General features: G+C 39.8%; 1 protein-coding gene across 1 annotated transcript in view; it reads right to left on the bottom strand.

The window, feature by feature from the left end:
* Positions 1–21,215, bottom strand: part of LOC138950821 (uncharacterized) — a 46,355-nt gene extending 25,140 nt beyond the window's left edge. The window contains exons 1-4 of the mRNA XM_070322542.1: positions 20,975–21,215; positions 18,444–18,756; positions 13,372–13,554; positions 3,269–3,540 (exon numbers count right to left, since the gene is read on the bottom strand). Coding sequence (XP_070178643.1) covers positions 3,269–3,540; positions 13,372–13,492 — 393 coding nt within the window. The 5' untranslated portion in view covers positions 13,493–13,554; positions 18,444–18,756; positions 20,975–21,215. The remainder of the gene's footprint in view (positions 1–3,268; positions 3,541–13,371; positions 13,555–18,443; positions 18,757–20,974) is intronic.
* Between the last annotated feature and the right edge of the window lie 2,465 nt (positions 21,216–23,680).

Genomic DNA, 23,680 nt, shown 5'->3' with positions numbered 1-23,680 from the left:
GCCCTCCAAGTGCAGCCGGGATTCGAAACCCCCAACCTTCCACATTGAAGGCTGATATCTTACCTGTAACTTCTTCTTCTTCATTCCTGGGCTTAGACTCCCACGTTCACTTGTGTTTTTAGCACAAGTGGATTTTTACGTGTATGACCGTTTTTACCCCGCCATTCAGGCACCATATGCCGATTTCGGGGGAGGCATACTGGGTATTTTCGTGTTTCTATAACCCACCGAACTCTGACATGGATTACAGGATCTTTTCCGTGCACACTTGGTCTTGTGCTTGCGTGTACACACGAAGGGGGTTAATTGAGTCACTAGCAGGTCTGCACATAAGTTGACCTGAGAGATCGGAAAATTCTCCACTCTTAACCAACCAGGCGGCAGCGACCGGGATTCGAACTCACGACCTCCCGATGAGGAGGCCGACGTCTTACCACACGCCACTGCGCCCGTCTACCTTAACTACTGGGGTACTTTGCCCCTCGAACCAGCCCTCAAATGCTGTGCAATTACAGAGTAACCCCCCTGATTTGAGACACCCCCCCCCCCCCCCCACAGTTTTAAGACCGTACTCTTTCAGATATCCTCTGTATTAGGCCAACAACAAACAAGAAGGGCAAAGCCCATACGACTCACATGCTTGACCTTGACATGACCTTGACCTTCAGGGTCAAGGTCAAATAACTAAACCTAGCAATGACATCATACACTAAGAACTGCTTTACACATTTTTCCTACCAAAATACATGTGACCTTGACCCAAGGTCAAGGTCATCCAAGGTCATGCAACACAAAGCTGTTAATTCAAGACATAGGAAGTACAATGGTGCTTATTGGCTCTTTCTACCATGAGATATGGTCACTTTTAGTGGTTCACTACCTTATTTTGGTCACATTTCATAAGGGTCAAAGTGACCTTGACCTTGATCATATGTGACCAAATGTGTCTCATGATGAAAGCATAACATGTGCCCCACATAATTTTTAAGTTTGAAACAGTTATCTTCCATAGTTCAGGGTCAAGGTCACTTCAAAATATGTATACAATCCAACTTTGAAGAGCTCCTGTGACCTTGACCTTGAAGCAAGGTAAACCAAACTGGTATCAAAAGATGGGGCTTACTTTGCCCTATATATCATATATAGGTGAGGTATTGAATCTCAAAAACTTCAGAGAAAATGGGAAAAATGTGAAAAATAGCTGTTTTTTAGACAACATTTATGGCCCCTGCGACCTTGACCTTGAAGCAAGGTCAAGATGCTACGTATGTTTTTTGGGGCCTTGTCATCATACACCATCTTGCCAAATTTGGTACTGATAGACTGAATAGTGTCCAAGAAATATCCAACGTTAAAGTTTTCCGGACGGACGGACGGACGACTCGGGTGAGTACATAGACTCACTTTTGCTTCGCATGTGAGTCAAAAATAGTCTGGTTACGGTAACATAGGCAACAAAAATAGGGTCGGTAGGTCGGGATTTTTTTTTTTTTCCCTAAAAAAATCCCCATATTTTTAAGTTATTTTGCCCAAAAAACAAAGAAATCTAAACAACGAAGTGACTGTGGTAAGATGAACAAAGTTAAACAAGAGGCGAAGCCTTCAAGGCTCACGTAAGAAATAGACAAACAGTAACACAAACTCAATCACTCCGTCACACATACACACACACACACACACAGTAAGCATAGGTGAAACTGTGCAAGAAAGCGAGACCCTGGATCTGCCAACTAGTCTCGGCCCGCTCACAATAACAATGACCGAGACTTTCAGTAATTCCTTTGCGTGACGTCTAACCCTCTTACGTCATAATGTGACGTCTTCAAATAGTTTCTATCACACACGTCAAACGCTTTTGACCGAGACGTAATCTTCTTATGCGAGCTTTATCCATAGACTCGGAAATGTTAAAGTTTCTATCACACACACACGCACGCACGCACGCACGCACGCACAGACAGACAAAGTTTATCATCGCATAGGCTACACTTACGTGAGCCAAAAACAAGAGGCGAAGCCTTCAAGGCTCACGTAAGAAATCGACAAACAGTAACACAAACTCAATCACTCCGTCACACATACACACACACACACACAGTAAGCATTGGTGACACTGTGCAAGAAAGAGAGACACTAGATCTAGATCTGTCTGTCTGCATGTAGCCTACTTACAGACACGACTGCCAAATAGTCTCGGCCCGCTCAAAATAACAATGACCGAGACATTCCTTCGCGTGACGTCTAACCCTCTTACGCCATAATGTGACGTCTTCAAATGACGAAATGTTAAAGTTTCTACCACAGACATACACACGCACGCACGCACATACGCACGCACGCACAGACAGACAAAGTTACGATCGCATAGGCTACACTTCGTGAGCCAACAAAGAAATACTGTACTCACCGACACAAGAACGAGACAAGACGGTATGAATTTTCGTTTATGGAAGCTATAAGTTAAAAAACAAAGGAATACTGTACTCACCGATACAAGAACGAGACAAGACTACGAATTTTCGCTATGGAAGCTTCCCCCCCCCCCCCCAAATGCCAAAAAAAAGTCTAGGGTCGCGCGAAAAAATAGAGTCGGTCGGGATACCGTAAACAGACTTTTTTTTGTTGTTGTTGGCCTTACCTCTTTAAATTTACCTCCACTTTAAGAACCCCTACGGCGGGGATGTAGCTCAGTCGGTAGCGCGCTGGATTTGTATCCAGTTGGCCGCTGTCAGCGTGAGTTCGTCCCCACGTTCGGCGAGAGATTTATTTTTCAGAGTCAACTTCGTGTGCAGGCTCTCCTCGGTGTCCGAACACCCCCGTGTGTACACGCAAGCACAAGACAAAGTGCGCACGAAAAAGATTCTGTAATCCATGTCAGAGTTCGGTGGGTTATAGAAACACGAAAATACCCAGCATGCTTCCTCCAAAAGCGGCGTATGGCTGCCTAAATGGCGGGGTAAAAACAGTCATACATGTAAAAGCCGTGGGAGTTTCAGCCCATGAACGAACGAACAAACAAACAAACAAACGAACGAACGGGCAAACAAACAAACACACAAACATTCCAATACTGTACCTGATTTTCTCAGAATCAAGGAAGTCTTTCGTGTGCGAGTGTGTGGGAGGTGTTTATTGGAATTTGTCAAATGCTCGCAGCTGTGAATCAGGACTTGTGCTATAGAAAAGTGATTTATTATTATTATCATCATTATTATTATTATTATTATTATCATTATCATTAGATCTTTAAAGATGGGTTCCACTGTACCTTGTTGGGTTCAGACAACCCATCCACGTCCATCCAGCCGTCAAAGATTTCCAGCTGAACGTCGAAGCTGTCGAACTTGAGCTGTTTCTGCATCATACACAGACGACCGTCGCGCCTGGTGGAGCGGAACACCATCTCGCAGCTGCGGAAGGGGCTGGTGCCAATGTCGGAGCGTACATCGTCCTTGACATTGTAGACGGACGTCCTGTCGACAGCCTTCCACAGTTCTTTGGCGTCGCCGTGACCGCAGAAAACGTAGGAGTTGAGGTAGACTGTGGGCACAGAGGGGAAAGTGTTGTGAACACGAACCAGGTAGAACAATAGTGAAAGTGATACCTCCCTTTTAAAAATTTAATTCAAGACCACCACCACTACCTTATATGAGTGTGTGAGTGTGTGAGAGTGTGAGTGTGTGTGTGTGTGTGTGTGTGTGTGTGTGTGTGTGTGAGTGTGTGACAGTGACTGTGAGAGTGTGAGTGTGTGAGAGTGTGAGTGTGTGAGAGTGTGAGAGTGTGTGTGTGTGTGAGTGTGTGTGTGAGTGTGTGTGTGCATGTGTGAGTATGTGAGTGTTTGTGAGTGTGTGAGTGTGTGAGTGTGTGAGTGTGTGAGTGTGAGTGTGTGAGTGTGTGAGTGTGTGTGTGTGTGAGAGTGTGAGTGTGTGAGTGTGAGAGTGTGTGTGTGTGTGTGAGTGTGTGAGTGTGTGAGTGTGTGAGTGTGAGTGTGTGAGTGTGTGTGTGTGTGCATGCTTCAACAGTGTGTATAGATGTGTGTGTGTGTGTGCGTTTCAACAGTGTGTGTGTGTGTGCACGCTTCAACAGTGTGTATAGATGTGTGTGTGTGTGTGTGTGTGTGTGTGGGTATATATATATATATGGCCTTGGCTCAGAAATGGCGTCGAACTCCACTTTCCCCCCACTCGGGTTATTCATGGCCTAATTTCTGTGAACAGAGCCACAGAAGGACAACGGAAAGAGATTTCTTGGATCTAAGACATGTTTACCTTTCCGTTTTCACTTCAAGTCGATAGCCGATGTTGTTCTTTTGGTCGCTGTGACGCAATTTGTGCTAACTATCGGCCGAGTTTTCTCGATTTGTTTGTGACATTTTACAGTGGGTCTAATTGGATTAATTTATTGCGATAGTGTTCGAGGACATAACATAGAAAATGAAGTTTTCCTGTTCTGCAAAGGCTGATGAAATCATAGAGTATCTTTCGGGCAGAAACGGTCAATGCATCGCCGAGTATTTTCCGGAAACAAACGAAGTGATGTTCATCACGTATTGTCGTAAGGAAACACGCGGATGAATCGTTCACTACAATGAGTTATCAAAAAATACAATCGCCGTTGTTCACTCAAATATTTGATGAGACTAGACCCGAGTATTATTTGCTGGATCAAAATTCATGGTTTGCGTTGTAGTTTGTACAGAAAATGGCTTCATAGGTGAAATGTGTCAATTTGCTGTAAGATGCATCGTGATGAACTACATTTTTGATCGGACTAATATTTTATCGGAAAGGTGTGAGTGGTCACATTCCATTGTTTTAGGCGCGAAATCAATAAAGGGTGAAGCGTCATTGTGAATGAAGTCGTCATGGACGAAGGAAATAGAGAACGTAAAGAGAATGTTTTGCTGTAATTGTGTTATCTAGCGTGATGAACTGCGTGGCTATGAATAAATGTTTGTAGTTTGTTCATTTGTCACAATGCAACGATGTTTGTTTTTCTGTATTGTTTAGCAAGTACTTGTGCGTAGTTTCCGATCTTGAGACAATTTTCAATTCGATTCCTACATGTGAAAAAAAAAATAATGTGTATCGATCTTTTGTAAAGTGATGAACTTACATTTTATAGAAACAATTTAATGAAAGACTGGAGAAATAATCATAACTGGCATGATTTCACCAATAATTTGAAAAAAATAAAACCGTCAGCATGTTGTTATTTTGATAGACAAATGCAATGCCTAATGTCGACGTAGTTCATCACTTTTCAACAAATAAATTACACTGATCTAAAAGTTAGCGATTTTTGTTGTTATTTTAGAAATCAGTCATGAAAAAAATGCCTTAATCTAATTGTTTACCACGGATCTTCATATAGTTTTGATAAAATCAAACTTATCTCCTAGAATTACTTAATTGGCGTAGTTCATAACCTTACAGCAAGCATCTATTGCCAAATGTGTGTAAAGTGATGAACAAAGGTAACTTTGTTTTCCTTTGTCATTGATTGGAATTTTTTTAAACAGTTACCTTTTACTTGTGTCAAGTTCAAAATCTGGGATGTTCAACTAATTACAAAATGTCTTCAAGTCACATGAGCATGCACAGTTCATCATCTTACATCAGATCTCTGCAATCTGATTTGTGTAAAGTTTAATAATGAACAAACACCAAAGTTTTCTCTATCTCAGTTCTCACATTATTTTTTTGAATATATCATATTTGGAGTATTTTAATCTTAAGTCATATATATTCTTCTATTTTCACTTATTTTGCTTATGTTCTGTCACCAAAGTTGTTTGCGGGTCTCATTATGTGTTCATCTTGTGATGTAAGGTGATGAACATTTTTCTTATTGGCGTCACTAAATCTTACTATGCTCGGTTTTTTCCTCCAATGTTCTATATTTTATGTCTGCCACCTAATGTAACTTGTTTAATGACATGTTAAATGAATTATGCAGACAGGACAGTCATTTATGTTCAATTTTTTGACAAGTTTGCTGTAATGTGATGAACATCTCCAGTTTTCATGTGATAACTTTTGAGTGCTTCAAGTTACAAGTTTTTAGTCACCTGGCTGGCTATAGTGGAAAGGTTACTTTTGGTGGTCACATTAGATATTATGTTTTTTGGAAAGTTCGTTTTATTTGCAGCCACAGTTCGGTAAACGACAAATGGCTAAACCCAACCACCTAAGAATGAGAAGCGTTTTTGTAACATGACCCATATTCTGCAAAAATGCAGCCATGACGCAGCGGGTAGGTTACAAAAAACCGTCATGTACTGCTTGACTGCATACGGATATAAGCAAATTATACCTTAAACGAAAGCTAAAGATTTTTGCCATCAGACAGCAAGTAAAATGCCTAATTCGTATACACAGTTTTATTTTTAACAACATCTGTATAACATGCGGACGACAAAACAGGAAATGCCATTTTCTCAATCGATATGTATAGCTAACTGAACGCCTGGTTGAAACCGCAATCAAAAACATCTTGAAAATTGTTTATTCTCACTGCTAGAATTATTTTACATCAACAATTGTTAATTTACCGAGGAAAACAACAGTCACATAAGATACATAATGGATGATTTTGAATCAACTCCGAAAACCGAACCGGGTCGAAGCAAAAAAGAGTTTACACATACACAGGCTTGAAAAAGGATAATTTGGTTCAATCTGTTAGATTTTTACCCATAACGTTAAAGACCAGCTTAATATAAAAGGAAAGTGATCATTGTAAAAGGATTTTGCTATCGCAAAATAATTCAACTTCCAGTTTTACCACATGGCGTCCATAATATTATCAATTTATTACATAGCGTGCATTTGTCAGAAATTATACTAAATGTTAGAAGCGATCTTAAAGTGAAAGTAACGTTTAATAAAAGTATGCGCATTTATTTATTGATTGATATATGACTAAAATAATGGACATGTAATTTAAACGTACAAAACGACATTTTGTACACTACCTCTCTAAAAAAAACGCGACTATGACCGACCGATATGTATGTGTAAATTAGGTCATTGTTAGTGATGAAAACGGGTTTTCTTTAAAAGATAACACGCAAACTGTGAAGTTCAAGCCCATAAATGATTTTAGTACGACTTCTTCAAAACAGGTCTGTTTTTCACTCCACCAGTTTCAGTTTTAATAAAATATATATGTATAGCTCTCATTTTCAAAAAAAAAACTTATCTGCAATTCACTTAACCAAATACACAATGAACCCAGAAGGTATTAGAGTGAGACACTTTACAGTGAAATATGTTATGATTCCCCTTATTTCAAAATATATGCATTTTAATTGGCAGACACGATTCACGTCGTTGGTACGTGTCCTCTGGTGAGGCAACCGTTAGCATTTTTTGTCGTAAAAATTGACATTTTTAAACATAAATCATGGACAAAAAAACTAATTCTACAAAAAGTGCAGGTTTTCTTGGTATAGTCAGTTAAAGCATCTTAAAATTCAAGAAATTGTGCAATTACGTGTATGTATTTGAAATGGCAGAAAATATTGAATGAAAGTGATTTTTGACTGATTGAAACCCTACCCCCACTAACAAAATGTGCCCTGAGATTAGGGGTGTTAGTTGAAGATGAATGAATAATGGCTATGGTTTTCCCCTAAAGTATTCAAAACCTAAACATATACATAGGCAAGATGTTCTACATTAACACAATTAACTTTTTAAACATATATTATACATGTGCTTAGTACACGATACTTCCGGTTTTTCTACCGGATGACTTATACATTTAGGGGGTAAACACCTTATCGTAGAAAAAGCTTTATTTTCAAAAAGTGCAAGTAATTATTAAAAATCATACATAATATTTATATATTGGAGTTAATTTTCCTTCGAAAGTCATTTGTTTCAAGTGGCAGACAATGTCAGTTGGAGAGTTACATGTACGTAAAGTGTATAACTGTTGTCTGTGATTAGTGCATTGTGTACACATTGGCACCATTTGATCCTAAATGCTAAACGATGTCGTGATCATACCACAGTTTTAGGATAATTTACATCGCATCGATTACTAAATTGATGGTAGAATTTCACTGATAAATTCTATTTCCGGTAGCGTCAGTGCCGTTATCTGAGATAGTAACGTTTCACATGGTTTCACGTTCAGTGGTGAACGTAACGTGTGGTTTAACAAAATTACTTGCACATACAATAGTGAAGTCTGTCTGTGTGTCTTTGTTTGTGTGTTTGTCTATGTCTGTCTGTGTGTTCGTCTGTTTGTCTCTCCCTCTGTCTGTCTATCTCTTTTTCTCTGTGTCTTTGTGTGTCTGTCTGTGTGTCTCTCTCTCTCTCTCTCTCTCTCTCTCTCTCTCTCTCTCTCTCTCTCTCTCTCTCTCTCTCTCTCTCTCTCTCTCTCTCTCTCTCTGCGAGGTAGGTGCACTTAAAGAGAAAGCAATACAGAAAGAAATGCATTTCTCTACCAAGAATGAAGTTTGTCTGTCTGTGTGTTTGTGTGCGTGTTTTTTTGGTTGCGTAAGTGTTTCTCTATAAGCATCTCTACGTCTTTGTTTGCGTACATAAGTGCGTGCGTGCATGTGTGGGGGTTTCTGTGTCGGTTTGTCTCACTGTCTGTCATTTTGTCGGTATGTTTGTGTATGTCATTGTGTATGTGTGTGTGTGTGTGTGTGTGTGTGTGTGTGTGTGTGTGTGTGTGTGTGTGTGCAGCGTGTGCGTGCGTGCGCGCGCGCGTGTGTGTGTTTGTGTGTATAAGTGCGTGCGTGTATGAGTGCGTGCGTGTGTGTGTGCGTGTGTGTGTGTGTGTGTGATTGCAATTATTCCTCCTTTTTACATTTAGTCAAGTTTTGACTAAATGTTTTAACGTAGAGCGGGGAATCGAGACGAGGGTCGTGGTGTATGTGCGTGTGTGTGTCTGTGTGTGTGTGTGTGTGTAGAGCGATTTAGACTAAACTACTGGACCGATCTTTATGAAATTTGACATGAGAGTTCCTGGGTATGATATCCCCAGACGTTTTTTTCAGTTTTTTGATAAATGTATTTGATGACGTCATATCCGGCTTTTCGTGAAAGTTGAGGCGGCACTGTCACGCTCTCATTTTTCAACCAAATTGGTTGAAATTTTGGTCAAGTAATTTTCGACAAAGCCCAGACTTCGGTATTGCATTTCAGTTTGGTGGCTTAAAAATTAATTGATGACTTTGGTCATTAAAAATCTGAAAATTGTAAAAAAAAAACCAATTTTTATAAAACGATCCAAATTTACGTTCATCGTATTGTCCATTATTTTCTGATTCCAAAAACATATAAATATGTTATATTTGGATTAAAAACAAGCTCTAAAAATTAAAAAATTAAAAATTATTATCAAAATTAAATTTTCGAAATCAATTTAAAAACACTTTCATCTTATTCCTTGTCGGTTCCTGATTCCAAAAACATATAGATATGATATGTTTGGATTAAAAACACGCCCAGAAAGTTAAAACGAAGAGAGGTACAGAAAAGCGTGCTATCCTTCTCAGCGCAACTACTACCCCGCTCTTCTTGTCAATTTCACAAAAACAAACAGATAATGACGTCATTTTAAGTGGCACAAACGTGTACATGAATGCCTTCCCTTTCGAATGATTTACAGTTATATAATTTCTGTCAAGCGGTTTAAGTTTTATGTCTGTTTTATGAACCCAACCCTCAAAACAAGAATAGTAACGCCAAAGAAGGAAAACATACACACAAACCAACGTTTTTCTCACCGGTGGTTTGGAATATTGCCCCAAAACTTTCGATTTAGTGTTGTGGTGTTAAAATCTATCAGAAAAAAGTGTTTGCTAACGTGAGGCCAAAAAGTAACCAAAACGGTCCTTAGCCGACTGACTAGTTGTTTTGCCATTGATGCTACCCTCCTTTGATGTGTGTGTTCTGGATATGTGTATTGTGTTCTAGCTCTGTTCCGTTTGGATACTAATATGTGAAATGTGACTTTGTCACGCTGTAAAGTGATGAACAGAAAAGATGGATGAGTAATTTATGTAATTGTTTCTTGTTCACGAACTTGAATTTTGTCTCGTTGATGATAACATGATAATTTATGTCACTTGACATGATGTTTCAGATGACTTTCTAGATAACGTGCGACCTAAGTTTGATTTTCTAGTTTTTGTACTGAATAGAAACTTGCTGTTCATACAATTCAACATTTCATTGCTTTAAAAGTAAATATTTGCTTGCATTATCACTCTGAAATCTGCTACAGATGCTAATTGGTACATGAATGTGATTCCATGTATATTAACTGATAATTCTGTAAGTTTTTGCTATTTTTAACTGAGGCCCTCACATTGTTGTAAGGTGATGAACTGTCCTGCTGTTTATTTTTGTCGGGAACGTAATTCCAATTACTTTATTTTGAATTTTGTACATATTTATCCTTTTGGCTTCCTTTGTCAATTTACAACTGAAATTTGTAAGCTGTTTATTCAGGTTTCCTTTTAATTGGCATGTTTATCTTGTGACATGATGTAAGTGTGATGAACAGCATGTACGCACATTTTTGTCCACTGTTAACACAATGAATGTCCGATTTCTTCCAGACTTGTTGGGTTGTCTTTGTCATCTTTTTCTCTTTGAGGTGCAGTTTATAAAAACAAAATTTTCTGATAAACACTTTTTGTCACAGTTTCTAGACACCAATTCTGAGCCAAGGCCATATATATATGTGCACATCCTAGATACTGGGTCACAACTATGGGACATGGACACCAGGAAAACAAGAGGCGAAGCCATCAAGGCTCACGTAAGAAATCGACAAACAGTAACACAAACTCAATCACACACACACACACACACACACACACACACACACACACACACACACACACACACACACACACACACACAGAAAGAGCATAGGTGAAACTGTGCAAGAAAGCGAGACACTAGATCTAGATCTGTCTGTCTGCATGTAGCCTGCCAACTAGTCTCGGCGCGCTCAAAATAATAATGACCGAGACTGTCAGTACTTCCTTCGCGTGACGTCTAACCCTCTTACGTCATAATGTGACGTCAATGTAATGTGACGTCTTCAAATGTTAGAGTTTCTACCACAGACATACACACGCACAGACGCACGCACGCACGCACGCACAGACAGACAAAGTTACGATCGCATAGGCTACACTTACGTGAGCCAAAAAGTAGGACTGAATTGAGTGAAATACTCTTTTTTAAGTGCAAAAGACATGCCTGTATCTTTTTCTGTCAAAGAGAGGACCTTTCATATCGGGGTTTCTTTAGAAATGACAATTAGACACATGCAGTACGCTCTATGTCGTGGGTTACATGGTTTCCACTTTAGGCTTCAATATCCCACAGGAAAGAACTTTAGCTCAGTTATTGCATGTGGCATGTGGACAACATTGATAAATAAATATGCAAACATGAAAGTTTGAAATTACAAGTTTCCATAAGTTAACTAGATCGAAGTAGAAAGTGGAAACCGTAACCCACGCAATTTCCAGGTGCAAAAGTTTTTCTTGTAGGTCAAATGTAGCAACTAGCCTTTTGGGCACCCTTTTGGGTTTTAATACATGATAGAAAGATTTAAGTGAGCAAAAAGTTTTCGATCTGTGCTCACTGGGTTTATGTGTATAGAGATAATACTGTCGTGAGTTACATGGAAACCATAGTTTGTAATGTCTTTTATTTCCAAAGAAAAGAACTAAAACTTGATTATTGCAATTTGCATGTGGACAACATTGATAAATAAATATGCAAACATGAAAGTTTGAAATTACAAGTTTCCATAAGTTAACTAGATCGAAGTAGAAAGTGGAAACCGTAACCCACGCAATGTCCAGGCGCAAAAGTTTTTTTTGTAGGTCAAATGTAGCAACTAGCGTTTTGGGCACCCTTTTGGGTTTTAATACATGATAGAAAGATTTAAGTGAGCAAAATGTTTTCGATCTGTGCTCACTGGGTTTATGTGTATAGAGATAATACTGTCGTGAGTTTCATGGAAACCATAGTTCGTAATGTCTTTTATTTCCAAAGAAAAGAACTAAAACTTGATTATTGCATGTGGACTACATAGATAAATAACTATGCATACATGAAAGTTTGAAATTTTCAAGTTTCCATAAGCGACAATCCTAAATGAGAGAATTAATCGATTGTCGATCGTGCGTTGCAGAAGAATCGAAAATTTCATAATGGCGCCGATCATGAGAACACATGTGCTGCTCAAACTTTGCACCAGATCAAGCTTTAATCAGCAAAATATCGCAAAATTCGTCGATGAATATATGCTACAATTGTCAAAAAAGATTTTACAGGTCTCAAACAGTGAAGATACAGCGTGGTCTGTCGTGAGTTACGTCTCAAAAACCGGAAACGAATACGATTGGGTGGATAAATTCTCATTGTCTATTCACATGACCGGGTCAAACGTCATGAATGGAACTTTCGACGGTGTTCCCGCGATCTCACAACGCGTGTGTGATAGGCAATGCGGGATTTGTCGTCTGCTGTGGCCATGCTTTCGTGGGTTACAGATGGAAACGAAACAAGGGTGGGGTACATTCAAGCGCGATTATAAGCTGAAATAAATTTGTTTCCTACCGTAGTGCTGTGTTTTGAAAACCTAAATGTTGTTGAAATAAACAAATAATGACTTTGAATAACTTTGAGGTTTCCTTTGTTCAGCAGATCGCATTTTTTGATGAAGTTGAAACCGGAAACGACGGTAACCCACGATTACGTGTTTTCTTTGCCGATCAAACTCCCAGAAGAAGAAAAATAGATGTAATTCTTGAGTGTGTATGTCGAGAATAATCCTTCAGCTGACCCATAAACATCACAATAAAATTCACAGAGCTTTATTCTCCATTATGTACAGCTGCAACACAGACTGGTGTATTTTTGTCTCAGTTTTAGGTGCTGTTTTGGGGGCATTTTGGCTAAAAATTAAATCGTTTAAAACCCACAGCAATGTTTGGAAACCCAAACTTGGTTGTTACAGTAAGTCAAATCCATCCCCTTTGACATCAAAGCATCCCCTTTGTCATCCATTGCTCAGAGATATTGTGACAGTCATTCAAAGTTGACAACCCATAGTATTTCCCAGTATCTAGGACGTGCACATATATGCATGCATTTCAACAATGACACGTGTATAGATGTGTGTGTTTCAACAGTGTGTATAGATGTGTGTGTGTGTGTGTGTGTGTGTGTGTGTACATGTGTGTGTGAGAGCGAGACAGACGCAAAGACAGAGACTCCGAGGTATACAGACAATTAAGATCAAGAGAAAGATACACATAGAGTTTCTACAGGGGAACCAAATAGTGACAGCTACATATTCTGATAGAACCATACTTACGTTCCCTGAAGCTGAGCTCGAAGGAAAAACAGGACGGCGCCATCGCTAGAAACCATGTTGAAACACACAACCAGGATCTCAACCGCACAATCAAAATTTTCCCTTTTGTCTCCGCTGCCATGGCTGTTGTTGACCTGTCCCACAAGTCTCTTGCAAGTCACAGCTGAATATATTCTCTTCAGCCTACAATAAAAATTAAAAAAACAAGGAAAGGTCAGTTTATGGAAAGTTTAGTTAAATAATAGACAAAACGATATATATGTATAAAATATGAATTTACAAGAAATTTAACCTACCCTTCGTTTAAGTGGACAAACAAGATACTGTACACAACAGACACGTTCAGTGATGATAAATGGTATTGTAACTTAACTGTGAATGTAACTGTCTCTTCCAAAATGAAGCAAAATGAAAATCAAACTAATAAAAATCCCTTTCCTAAACAAATCTGATCTATTTTGTGTTTATTTATTCATTTAATTTTCCTTTTGGTCATTCTTGATTTTGAAACAATTGCATTAGTCTTTTAAAGAAAAAGAAGACACGCCAGTAACCAGGTTACTTGTTGGCTCACGTAAGTGTAGCCTATGCGATGGTAAACTTTGTCTGTGCGTGTGTATACTGTGTGTGTATGTGATAGAAACTTTAACATTTGAAGACGTCACATTATGGCGTAAGAGGGTTAGACGTCACGCGAAGGAATTACTGAAAGTCTCGGTCATTGTTATTTTGAGCGGGCCGAGACTAGTTGGCAGTCGTGTCCCTGTAAGTAGGCTACACATGCAGACAGACAGATCTAGATCTAGTGTCTCGCTTTCTTGCACAGTGTCACCTATGCTTACTGTGTGTGTGTGTGTGTGTGTGTGTGTGTGTGTGTGACGGAGTGATTGAGTTTGTGTTACTGTTTGTCGATTTCTTACGTGAGCCTTGAAGGCTTCGCCTCTTGTTTTGATCAATATTTCGGCAGATAAACTGCCTTCGTCAGGATGGTAAGAAAGTCCGGAATGACGGCACGTGATCTACAGTGCATTCAATAACAGTCTCTCCGTTTCGTATTTCAATAAGGCCTAAAAAAAAAATAGGTGTGGTTACGGTAACCCGACCTACCCTATTTTTAGGGGCCGACCCTATAACTTTTTATTACATTTGTCAAAAAAAAACCCACAAAAAACAAGAAAACGAGTGCAGAAAACGCAATGAAAGCGAAAGCGCCCGAGTCGCACACTTATTTCCCTGTCAAGTAGGTTTAATTTGTACACATTAGAAAAAAAAGTTTTAAAAAAAAAAGTGATTGCCTACCTTCCTACCCTATTTTTTTGGGCTATGTTACCGTAACCACACCTTTTTTTTGTTGTTGGCCTAAGCCTAACAGCTCTGATCTTTGCTTTGGATTCCGCTGACAGATACCAGATGGGCTAATTGGCAAAATTCATTAATTAATAAGCCAAACTCATTAACTGATCTGTTATTGTGTTCAAGTCACTTTTGAAAATTGGATAAGTCTGCAAAATTATTTCAGTGGATAAATCACTCTTACAAGTTATTTTCTTTCACCGTCAGGGTTTGCTGATACGGAAAAGTCAAAGTAAAACTCCTCTTACTGAGGTCTGTACAAAACTCTTCAGCAGCCCTGAAAGTCCACGAAATGGGGCATTGGCCTATGGCTAGTACTTCTCATAATTTACTAGCCAGAGAGCAAATTTTTATGTATTTTTACTCGCCAAACCAACCATTTGTTTCAGCAACTTTCAGACATGGGATTCAGAAAAAGTGATAATTAAGGAAAAAGAATGACTGAATGTGGGGGGGGGGCCGCAGAAGGTCCCCAGTAGGGTTCAGGGGCAACGCCCCTGGTCGGGGTCTGGGGGCAAAGCCCCCAGAAGCTGAAGGTTTTTTAGTGTTTTAGACACACAAAAATGGCCCTGAAATGTATATTTCAGCTTAATCATAGAGCTTCTATATCAATGGCAATAACAACAATTCAAACAGCAGGGAAACATATGAAAGAAAATTGATTTTTTTTTTTACCTCACCTTGAATGGCTTTAGCATAACTGTTTTCCATGAGTAGAAAATAGTTTGTCAGAGTCCACGGCAAGTTGATTTTAGCAAAAGCATCGCCAACTTTCACGTCTTGTATCTTCTGGCCTTTCTCGTCTTTCCAGCTCAATGATATAACTTCAACGAGCCAGTCGAATCTCCAGAGATTTTTCTTGTACTTCTGCTGGTCAATTTCCCGGGCTAGAACGGTTTCGTCTCGCTTTAGCTTCCTCATCATTTTGGCAGGTGGCTCGAAGCGATGTAAAAATGGCGCCGAATCATTCTCATACGGTATGCTTATACTGAATCCCCGATAGCTACGTTGAAACGGTGACTGTAGGAGACAAAGAGCGCGTTCCCATACCGGCATACGGATCGACCAGCAACAGTCTGACCGTTTTAGGAACCAACCGTTCAAGAATAGTATGGAATGGAGCGTCGCGATCAGCGGACCGGCCAAAAAACTTGGGTCTATACCTACATATATACCCCCAAATTTTCTCAGCGGATTTGCACGAATCTCAAGAATGATCCCTGGAGCCTAAAAATTTACGGAATTCCGTAAATTTACGGAAGAATCCCATGTCTGAACTTTACTCGCATTTGGCGAGTAGATTTACATTTCTAAAATTCTACTCGCCACTTACATGTTTCTACTCGCCATGGCGAGTAAAATACATACTAGCCACTTTCAGGCCTGCTCAGATTTCTGAGTTGTTCTGCGGTGCGGTTGTTCTACTTAATACCTACTACCTAAAACTAGCACAACAATCTCAGTTCTCATGATTAGTTTCGACACACACATCCCACAGACAGTCCTTAATTGAGCTGAGAAATCTTTTTATCGACAACTCAGTGCCAAAGCTCCGTGCGGCCAGCTTCGCGAAGCATACTTCGCTTAGCCGACTTCGCCCAATGAATGACAGGCTTAAACTGAAGTACAGTTCGTCCCCACGTTCGGCAAGAGATTTATTTCTCAGAGTCAACTTTGTGTGCAGACTCTCCTCAGTGTCCGAACACCCCCGTGTGTACACACAAGCACAAGACCAAGTGCGCACGAAAAAGATCCTGTAATCCATGTCAGAGTTCGGTGGGTTATAGAAACACGAAAATACCCAGCATGCTTCCTCCGAAAACAGCGTAACTGCCTAAATGGCGGGGTAAAAAACGGTCATACACGTAAGATTCCACGCGTGCAAAAAAACACGAGTGTACGTGGGAGTTTCAGCCCACGAACGAAGAAGAAGAAGAAAAAAATACTGAAGTACCTGGCACCCCTAAAGTGACCTATACCTAAAACAGGTGCACAAATTTGAGTTGCTAATGACTACACAAACATTCTAAACAGAAGTACCACACACTGATGATGTGATATTGTAGGTAATCTTCAATGACACTGACAGTCACACAAAACTTCTGCAAGATGTATTTAAGTTATAAGCTACATGAAGATTGAATCTCAACATCATGCACAGCCGTAGTATTACTATTAGCAATAGTTCTAATACCAATAACTGAATAATAACTATGATGTCAACTCTTTAGAACTCAGATTGGCGGAAGTATGACAATACACTCTTGAGGACAGTGAAGCGTATTACATCCTTAAATCTGGTGAATCAAAGGAAGCAGGAACATCATAATCCGATCTGTACAAGGATGATTAACAGGTTCCTGCCTGCAGTGTGACACACTGTCATTCTGTTGTTTGCTTTCATCAAAGTGTACACAATTCTTCATTCATAATGTTTTGTTTAAATTAAAAATAAAAAAAACAAGTCGCGTAAGGTGAAAATACTACATTTAGTCAAGCTGTGGAACTCACAGAATGAAACTGAACGCACTGCATTTTTTAACAATGACCGTAGTCCGCCGCTCGTGCAAATCGCAGTGAAACTGATGAGCCTGTTTAGCGCGGTTGTGGTTTCGCTGTGGTGCATAGCACGCTTTACTGTACCTCTCTTCCTTTGAACTCTCTGAGCGTGTTTCCAAACATATCATATCTATATGTTTTTGGAATCAGGAACCGACAAGGAATAAGATGGAATTGTTTTTAAATCGATTTCCGAAATTTAATTTTAATCATAATTTTTATATTTTTAATTTTCAGAGCTTATTTTTAATCCGAATATAACATATAAATTATATGTTTTTGGAATCAGAAAATGATGAAGAATAAGATGAATGTAGTTTTGGATCGTTTTAGAAAATAATAATTTTCATTATAATTTTCAGATTGTTAATGACCAAAGTCATTGATTAATTTTTAAGCCTCCAAGTCCAAGCTGAGATGCAGTATTTACTAAAGTCCGGCCTTCGTCGAAGATTGCTTTGCCAAAATTTCAATCAATTTGATTGAAAAATGAGGGTGTGACAGTGCCGCCTCAACTTTTACAAAAAGCCGGATATGACATCATCAGACATTTAATATTAATTTATCGAAAAAATGAAAAAACCGTCTGAGGATATCATACCCAGGAACTCTCATGTAAAATTTCATAAAGATCAGTCCAGTAGTTTACTCTGCATCGCTCTACACACACACACACGCACAGACAGACAGACAGACAGACACACACACACACACACATACACCACGACCCTCGTCTCGATTCCCCCTCTATGTTAAAACATTTAGTCACAACTTGACTAAATTATGTAAAAAGAAGCCATACTATGCTAGCTAAACAAGAGTGTTAAAAGTTTTCGTTCTTAAAGATATGTTTATGCAAACTGCTATTACAGTAATTAAGAGCACAAATTCACAATTTTCTTATCAGTGGATACATAATAAATAGCTTTCTGATGATTTTTCTTCTAATTTAACTTGAGACAGCCAAGTCATAAACAATCCTGCCTTTCAGTGTCACTGTAGGTTTCAACCAATGTGAAGTATAGTTCTTTTTACTTCTATTCTATTGTGGAAAATAAGTGGTGTTCATTTTTTTTTTGAAATGTAGCTAGCAACATGCACTGATATTAACTGTTTAGGTTTATAAGATAATAAGAGCAAGGACAGTCTGACTCACTTACGTTACAAATGATGGGACCCACTTTCTATAAATGTCTATGTCCTGGTACGCGCCTCAAGGTCTCTGCATCAGTCAAAACAGGAGGCGGATTTGTAGCGCAGGGATCAAACGCCAAGACCCACGAACCACTGATATTCAGTTATAATTCACTGTTATCCTGTGGTCTGACTAAGCGTCAAAATGACGTGTTCCTTTTCCTGCCGTTTTGCTGCATGCAGATTATAATGAGCTGTCTCCATTATGAGTTGTCTCGGACTATTGGGAAGCATCATCATTGCAGCCATGCACCGGTAGTCTTCATCCTTATTTTTGACCTGAAACAGAAAGAAGTGGAATTCTTTTTTGATTTCTTCTTTGTCAGTTAAAATTCAAAACATTTTGTTGAAATAATACAGAACAGCTCAGAAAATAATTTTACCGGGAGATAATTTGGATTGCAATTTTTTGCTGGGTTGGCTCTGTTTGTTACATTATAGCAGTTTAAATGAGTTATAACTACTCTATAGCAGTGTTGATCTCAGGCCTCCTTCTTTGGTCACTGGGGCAATTACTTTTTTTGATTAAAAATACAGTGGAACCCCCCTTTTAAGACCTCCAAAAATCTGAGAAAATCGGGTCTTAAAATTATAGAAAACGGAGGGAGTCTTAAAATGGGGGTAATTTTACAGAGGTTATGAACAGCTCTAGAGTCTGAGAACACAAGGTCATGAATTGGGAGGGGGGGGGGGGGGGTCTTAAAAGGGGGGTTCCACTGTATTGTTCTGACCCCTGGTGGGTCAACTGTCGGATAGTTTTGACATACACCCATGTATGCTAAGATCTACTTCTGATTATATCAATTCTATCTGCACAATTAAAAACAGAAACATCAGTTTAATTACATCTTATAGAAAATTCACAATAACATGCTTTAAATAATGATGACTGCTGCAAAACTGCATCTAACTTATTCAGTCTAGTGACATCCTGCTTGCTGCCGCGCGAGCCGAGAAAATGTTCCCTCTTTATCTTCACTGCCCTGGCTGCAAAACCCCTCTGCGCGGAGGTGTTTTCAGACACATCAGACACAGGGTGTTTTCTCATTATTGTGACGTGGCTTTCTGGAAGGTCGGTGCACTATGTCACACGACTGTCAGTGTCAGTCATTATACAGACACTGAGTGAAACCAGTTTTAAGACTCCCTCTAGGATCAGACCCAATTTTCAGATAAGTCCTTCTCAAAGTGGAGGGGGGGGGGGGGCGGTTTTGAGCAGGCAGTAGAAAAGTGACAGTTTTTGAAATCGCCCGCGAGAGATCTTTGTTCGCCGGCCGTTCCGATTGACTGCGTCGCCTTTCTTTCTTTATTTGGTGTTTAACGTCGTTTTCAACCACGAAGGTTATATCACTGCGTCGCCTAACGACTTTGTGCTTCGGTGAAATTTGAACCCGCCCCGCGGGCAATTTCAAAGGAATTTTGAACCTGCCCGACGCGATTTGAACCAGCCCTGGGGCGGTCGGGCGACCGTTAAGGTACAGGCCTGAAGTCATTGTCAGCTGCATTAAGTTCCGTCTGTTTTATTTACTTTCAAAAGATTCCTGCTGTACAACTAAAAGACCAACGTTTTTGAGATGAATAAAGGTCTTAACTCTTATTTTAAACTATCACTGCGACATATATATATATATATCAATAGGTTGGATGTATTGCCTGTTACAAATACAAGCAAATGATTTATTTTAATTAAGTGTATCAAGTGAACAGGTCACACTTATCTCCCTAGTACATGTAACTCCATGCCTGAAAGATCAAAATTGATTTTTTTCAATATCACTGTGGGCTTTTCAATTCAAAATCAAATGGAACATCTGTTATCTGGAATGTTATTATGCAGTTTGTAAAAACAGATCGCTAAAATTCCTAGCTTGCCTGAAGTGTAGAGAGGTTTATGCTTATGAATATATATATATATTATAAATTTGAGTCGTGAACATACTGTACTGAAATCAATAGTGTCTGTATAAAAGTGTATTCCCTATCCTGTACAGTTCAGGAATTGTTTAAAAAAAATTAATTTAGTAAATTAAAGCCCCAGTCTGCCGGATGAGTCGGTATCGGACGAGTCAGACTCTTGTCATAGATTAAGAAACAAGAGGGTTAGCCGGCGGGCGGCGCGATTATGAATCATGCACACATGTTGCGTACAAAAGACTTGAACCCGGGGGAGGGGGTCAATCGTTCACCCACATGAGATTTGGAAAGATGGAACAAATCTGACATTACTGGTAAAAATATGCGGACGTAGCGTTTTCCCCTGAGCAAATGTCTGTGCTCACCTGAAGGCGATGTGATTTTGTTTTTGCATATGATTAGCCTCTTACGATTAATTCTGGCACCCTAGCACCAGTACGGCAGTAGGAGTAGCAGAAGACCGGAAACGCACCATTCCGGTTCACAGCCGTATAATCGGTCGAAATTGATTACATCTCCCTTCACTGAACCTCTGAAGATGTAGGGTTTTCTCTTACAAGATCAAATGAATGACGAGCCCTACCTGGTCAAACTGCGACGATAATCCGTCTCGCTGAAACATGTATACATCCAAAGTCCGATCGGACTCAGTTGGTGATGAAAGAATACTAATCGAATTTCTCGTCTTTTCACCCAAAACTTCACGAACTGGCAGCCAAGGTACCGGGTACCGTTCTGTGATGTGAGAACTTAGAATCTTTATTCGTAAAAATCGACGAAACTTCAAGGGACGTAAACACTCGGTGCACATTTTGAAGTAATCGTATTTTGGAGTAAAACCACGAATTTCCTTCACTACACAGGGTCTTTGGGGTTACAAAGAAACTGAAACTAACATCAAATAAGTGTATTGCTTTGGGGTGGGGGGGGGGGGTGTTTCGGTGTGGACTTTATGCAAGATCAACAAGGCCGGGGTGATAAATGGTCTTTGGAGAAAAATTATATCGTTAAACCAGGGGAGTTGTGGTCCTCTTCTTATCGTTGCAGTTGATTTGAGTGAATAGATGGGGAGGGTCCGCCTAAACTACGCGCCAGCACGCGCCAGCACGCGCTAGCACGCGCCAGCACGCGCCAGCTTGAACCATAGCACTTATATACTTTATTTTTTATATTTCTAGTTAGTTCATCGTCCATTCTCACATAATGCAAAATTTCAAACTTCAATGATAAAAAATACGGAAGTTATGACGAGTTTAAGGAGAGCTAATGCACTACTCTCAAATCCGACGATTGTCGGACATGGAGCCACGGCCTTTGGATAGCTCTCCTATAACGCGTCTTAGCTATCGTAAATTTTATCACTGAAGTTTGAAATTTTGTATAATGTAAGAACTGACGATGAACTAACTAGAAATATAAAAATCAAGTATATAAGTGCTAAGACGCGTTATAGGAGAGCTATCCTAAGGCCGTGGCTCCATGTCCGACAATGTCGGATACGGAGTCATTCGTTCCAACAGTCAGTCGGATGCGGAGCCAGTCATTCCTCTGTGTGCCACGGCAGGGCCGGACCCAGGGGGAGTTCCAGGGGTTCCGGAACCCCACCCCTGGAAAAAGCATGTACCTTGCTTTGAGTTTTTTTTAATTTTTTTTTTACTAGTTTTAGCACCAAAACAATGCTGCTCTTAACCCTCAAAACAAGGCCCAGAATGCACCAGATTGCACAGATTTTAACCGTTTTTCAAAAATTTTCCGGGGGAGCATGCCCCCGGACCCCCCTATAGTTCACGCGCCTGCTTTGCAGGTGCGCGCTTGTGGCTTCGCCACTTCGCTGATTTGCCCCCCCAAAAAAGGAGGAACCCCCCCCCCCCCTTACAACTCATTTGGTCCGGCCCTGCACGGTGTGTGTGTGTGTGAACGCTACCCGTTTGGCTGCTTATTCTGATTCGCAGCTGACCCCCCTGGGGCCGTTCCCCTATCCACCACCTGGGGACCCGCTCGGTTGGGGATGGAAGCCCCGACGATACACCCATGGACACGAGGTGCAAATGAGCATATCGCCATGTTCCGAGTTAAGCATATATATCAAAGTTAAAATTAAATGACATTCTGCACTTTGCAGCACAGAACAATGGACATGTTCATTACTTCACAGGGCAAAGAAACAACATACTTTTCAGCATGTATTTATTTGGACAAACTTGAAGTCTTGCGTCCTCACAGGATGAACAAGCCTTTTTAAGCCGAATGTTGTTGATATGCTACCGTTCTAGTAAAATTAATTAAAAAAAATGATTAAAAAATAAATTAAAATAAGTTGTATAGCATGGCAAAACAATCAAAAAGTGCAGGAACAGTTGTTTGTTTGTTAGCTAGCTTTACCTCCCTTTATCTTGGTGTAGATGTAAAGAAGAGTGACTAGGATACGATTTCGATGAGTTGCAGGTTAGAAATCCTCTTTGTGAGGACGGCACTTACATACAGTGCATCGTTCGATGAAGGGTTAAGAACGAGACGTACAAAGAAACCCACGAAGATAACACCGAAGACATACACACAGTCGGCACAGTAACTAGACCAGAAGAGAGAGAGGAGATGTGTGTGTGTGTTTGTGTGTGTGTGTGGGGGGTGGGGGTGGGGTGTGGTTGGTGTTATTTGTGAGAGATGGTGAAAGATAAAAAGGACACAGGTACAGAGACAAGAGGGAGAAAACAAAGATTTTTTTTTGGGGGGGGGGAGGAGGAGGGGAGGGGGGGGGTGAGCGCACTTAATGTGCATTAGTAATGAGAATAATAGTGATAATGATAATAATATTAATAATAATAATAATAATAATAATAATAATAATAATAATAATAATAATAATAATAATAATAATAATAATAATAATAATAATAATGATAAAATAATAATAATAATTATGCTCAAAAACTTCAAACCCTTTCCGACGAAAAAAAACCCAACAACGCCCTTCTTTGACATAATGGCAAATACATGACTGACGTATCTTTGCATTGTTGCTGCTCAAATACTTCACTGAAAATAGTTGCCGACAGATCGCCACCGGCTTCGTGTTGTATTGCTGGTCCTAAGTTCTTTGAAGTTGAGACTATCCTAGCAGTTCTGCTATCATCCAACACAACCATCACCATTTTGATTTATGGAGCTGAAATTGTGTATAATTAAAGAATAAAGTAACATAAATGATACAGGTCAAGGCAGTGCCTGCTTCAAAGTGGTTGTGCAGTTGGTATGCATTAATGTCTGTATTCAGTCAATGTCGAAGTTT

This window comes from Littorina saxatilis, linkage group LG16 (genome assembly GCF_037325665.1).
Source record: "Littorina saxatilis isolate snail1 linkage group LG16, US_GU_Lsax_2.0, whole genome shotgun sequence".
NCBI lineage: Eukaryota > Metazoa > Mollusca > Gastropoda > Littorinimorpha > Littorinidae > Littorina > Littorina saxatilis.
This window is presented reverse-complemented; position numbering and strand designations above follow the sequence as displayed.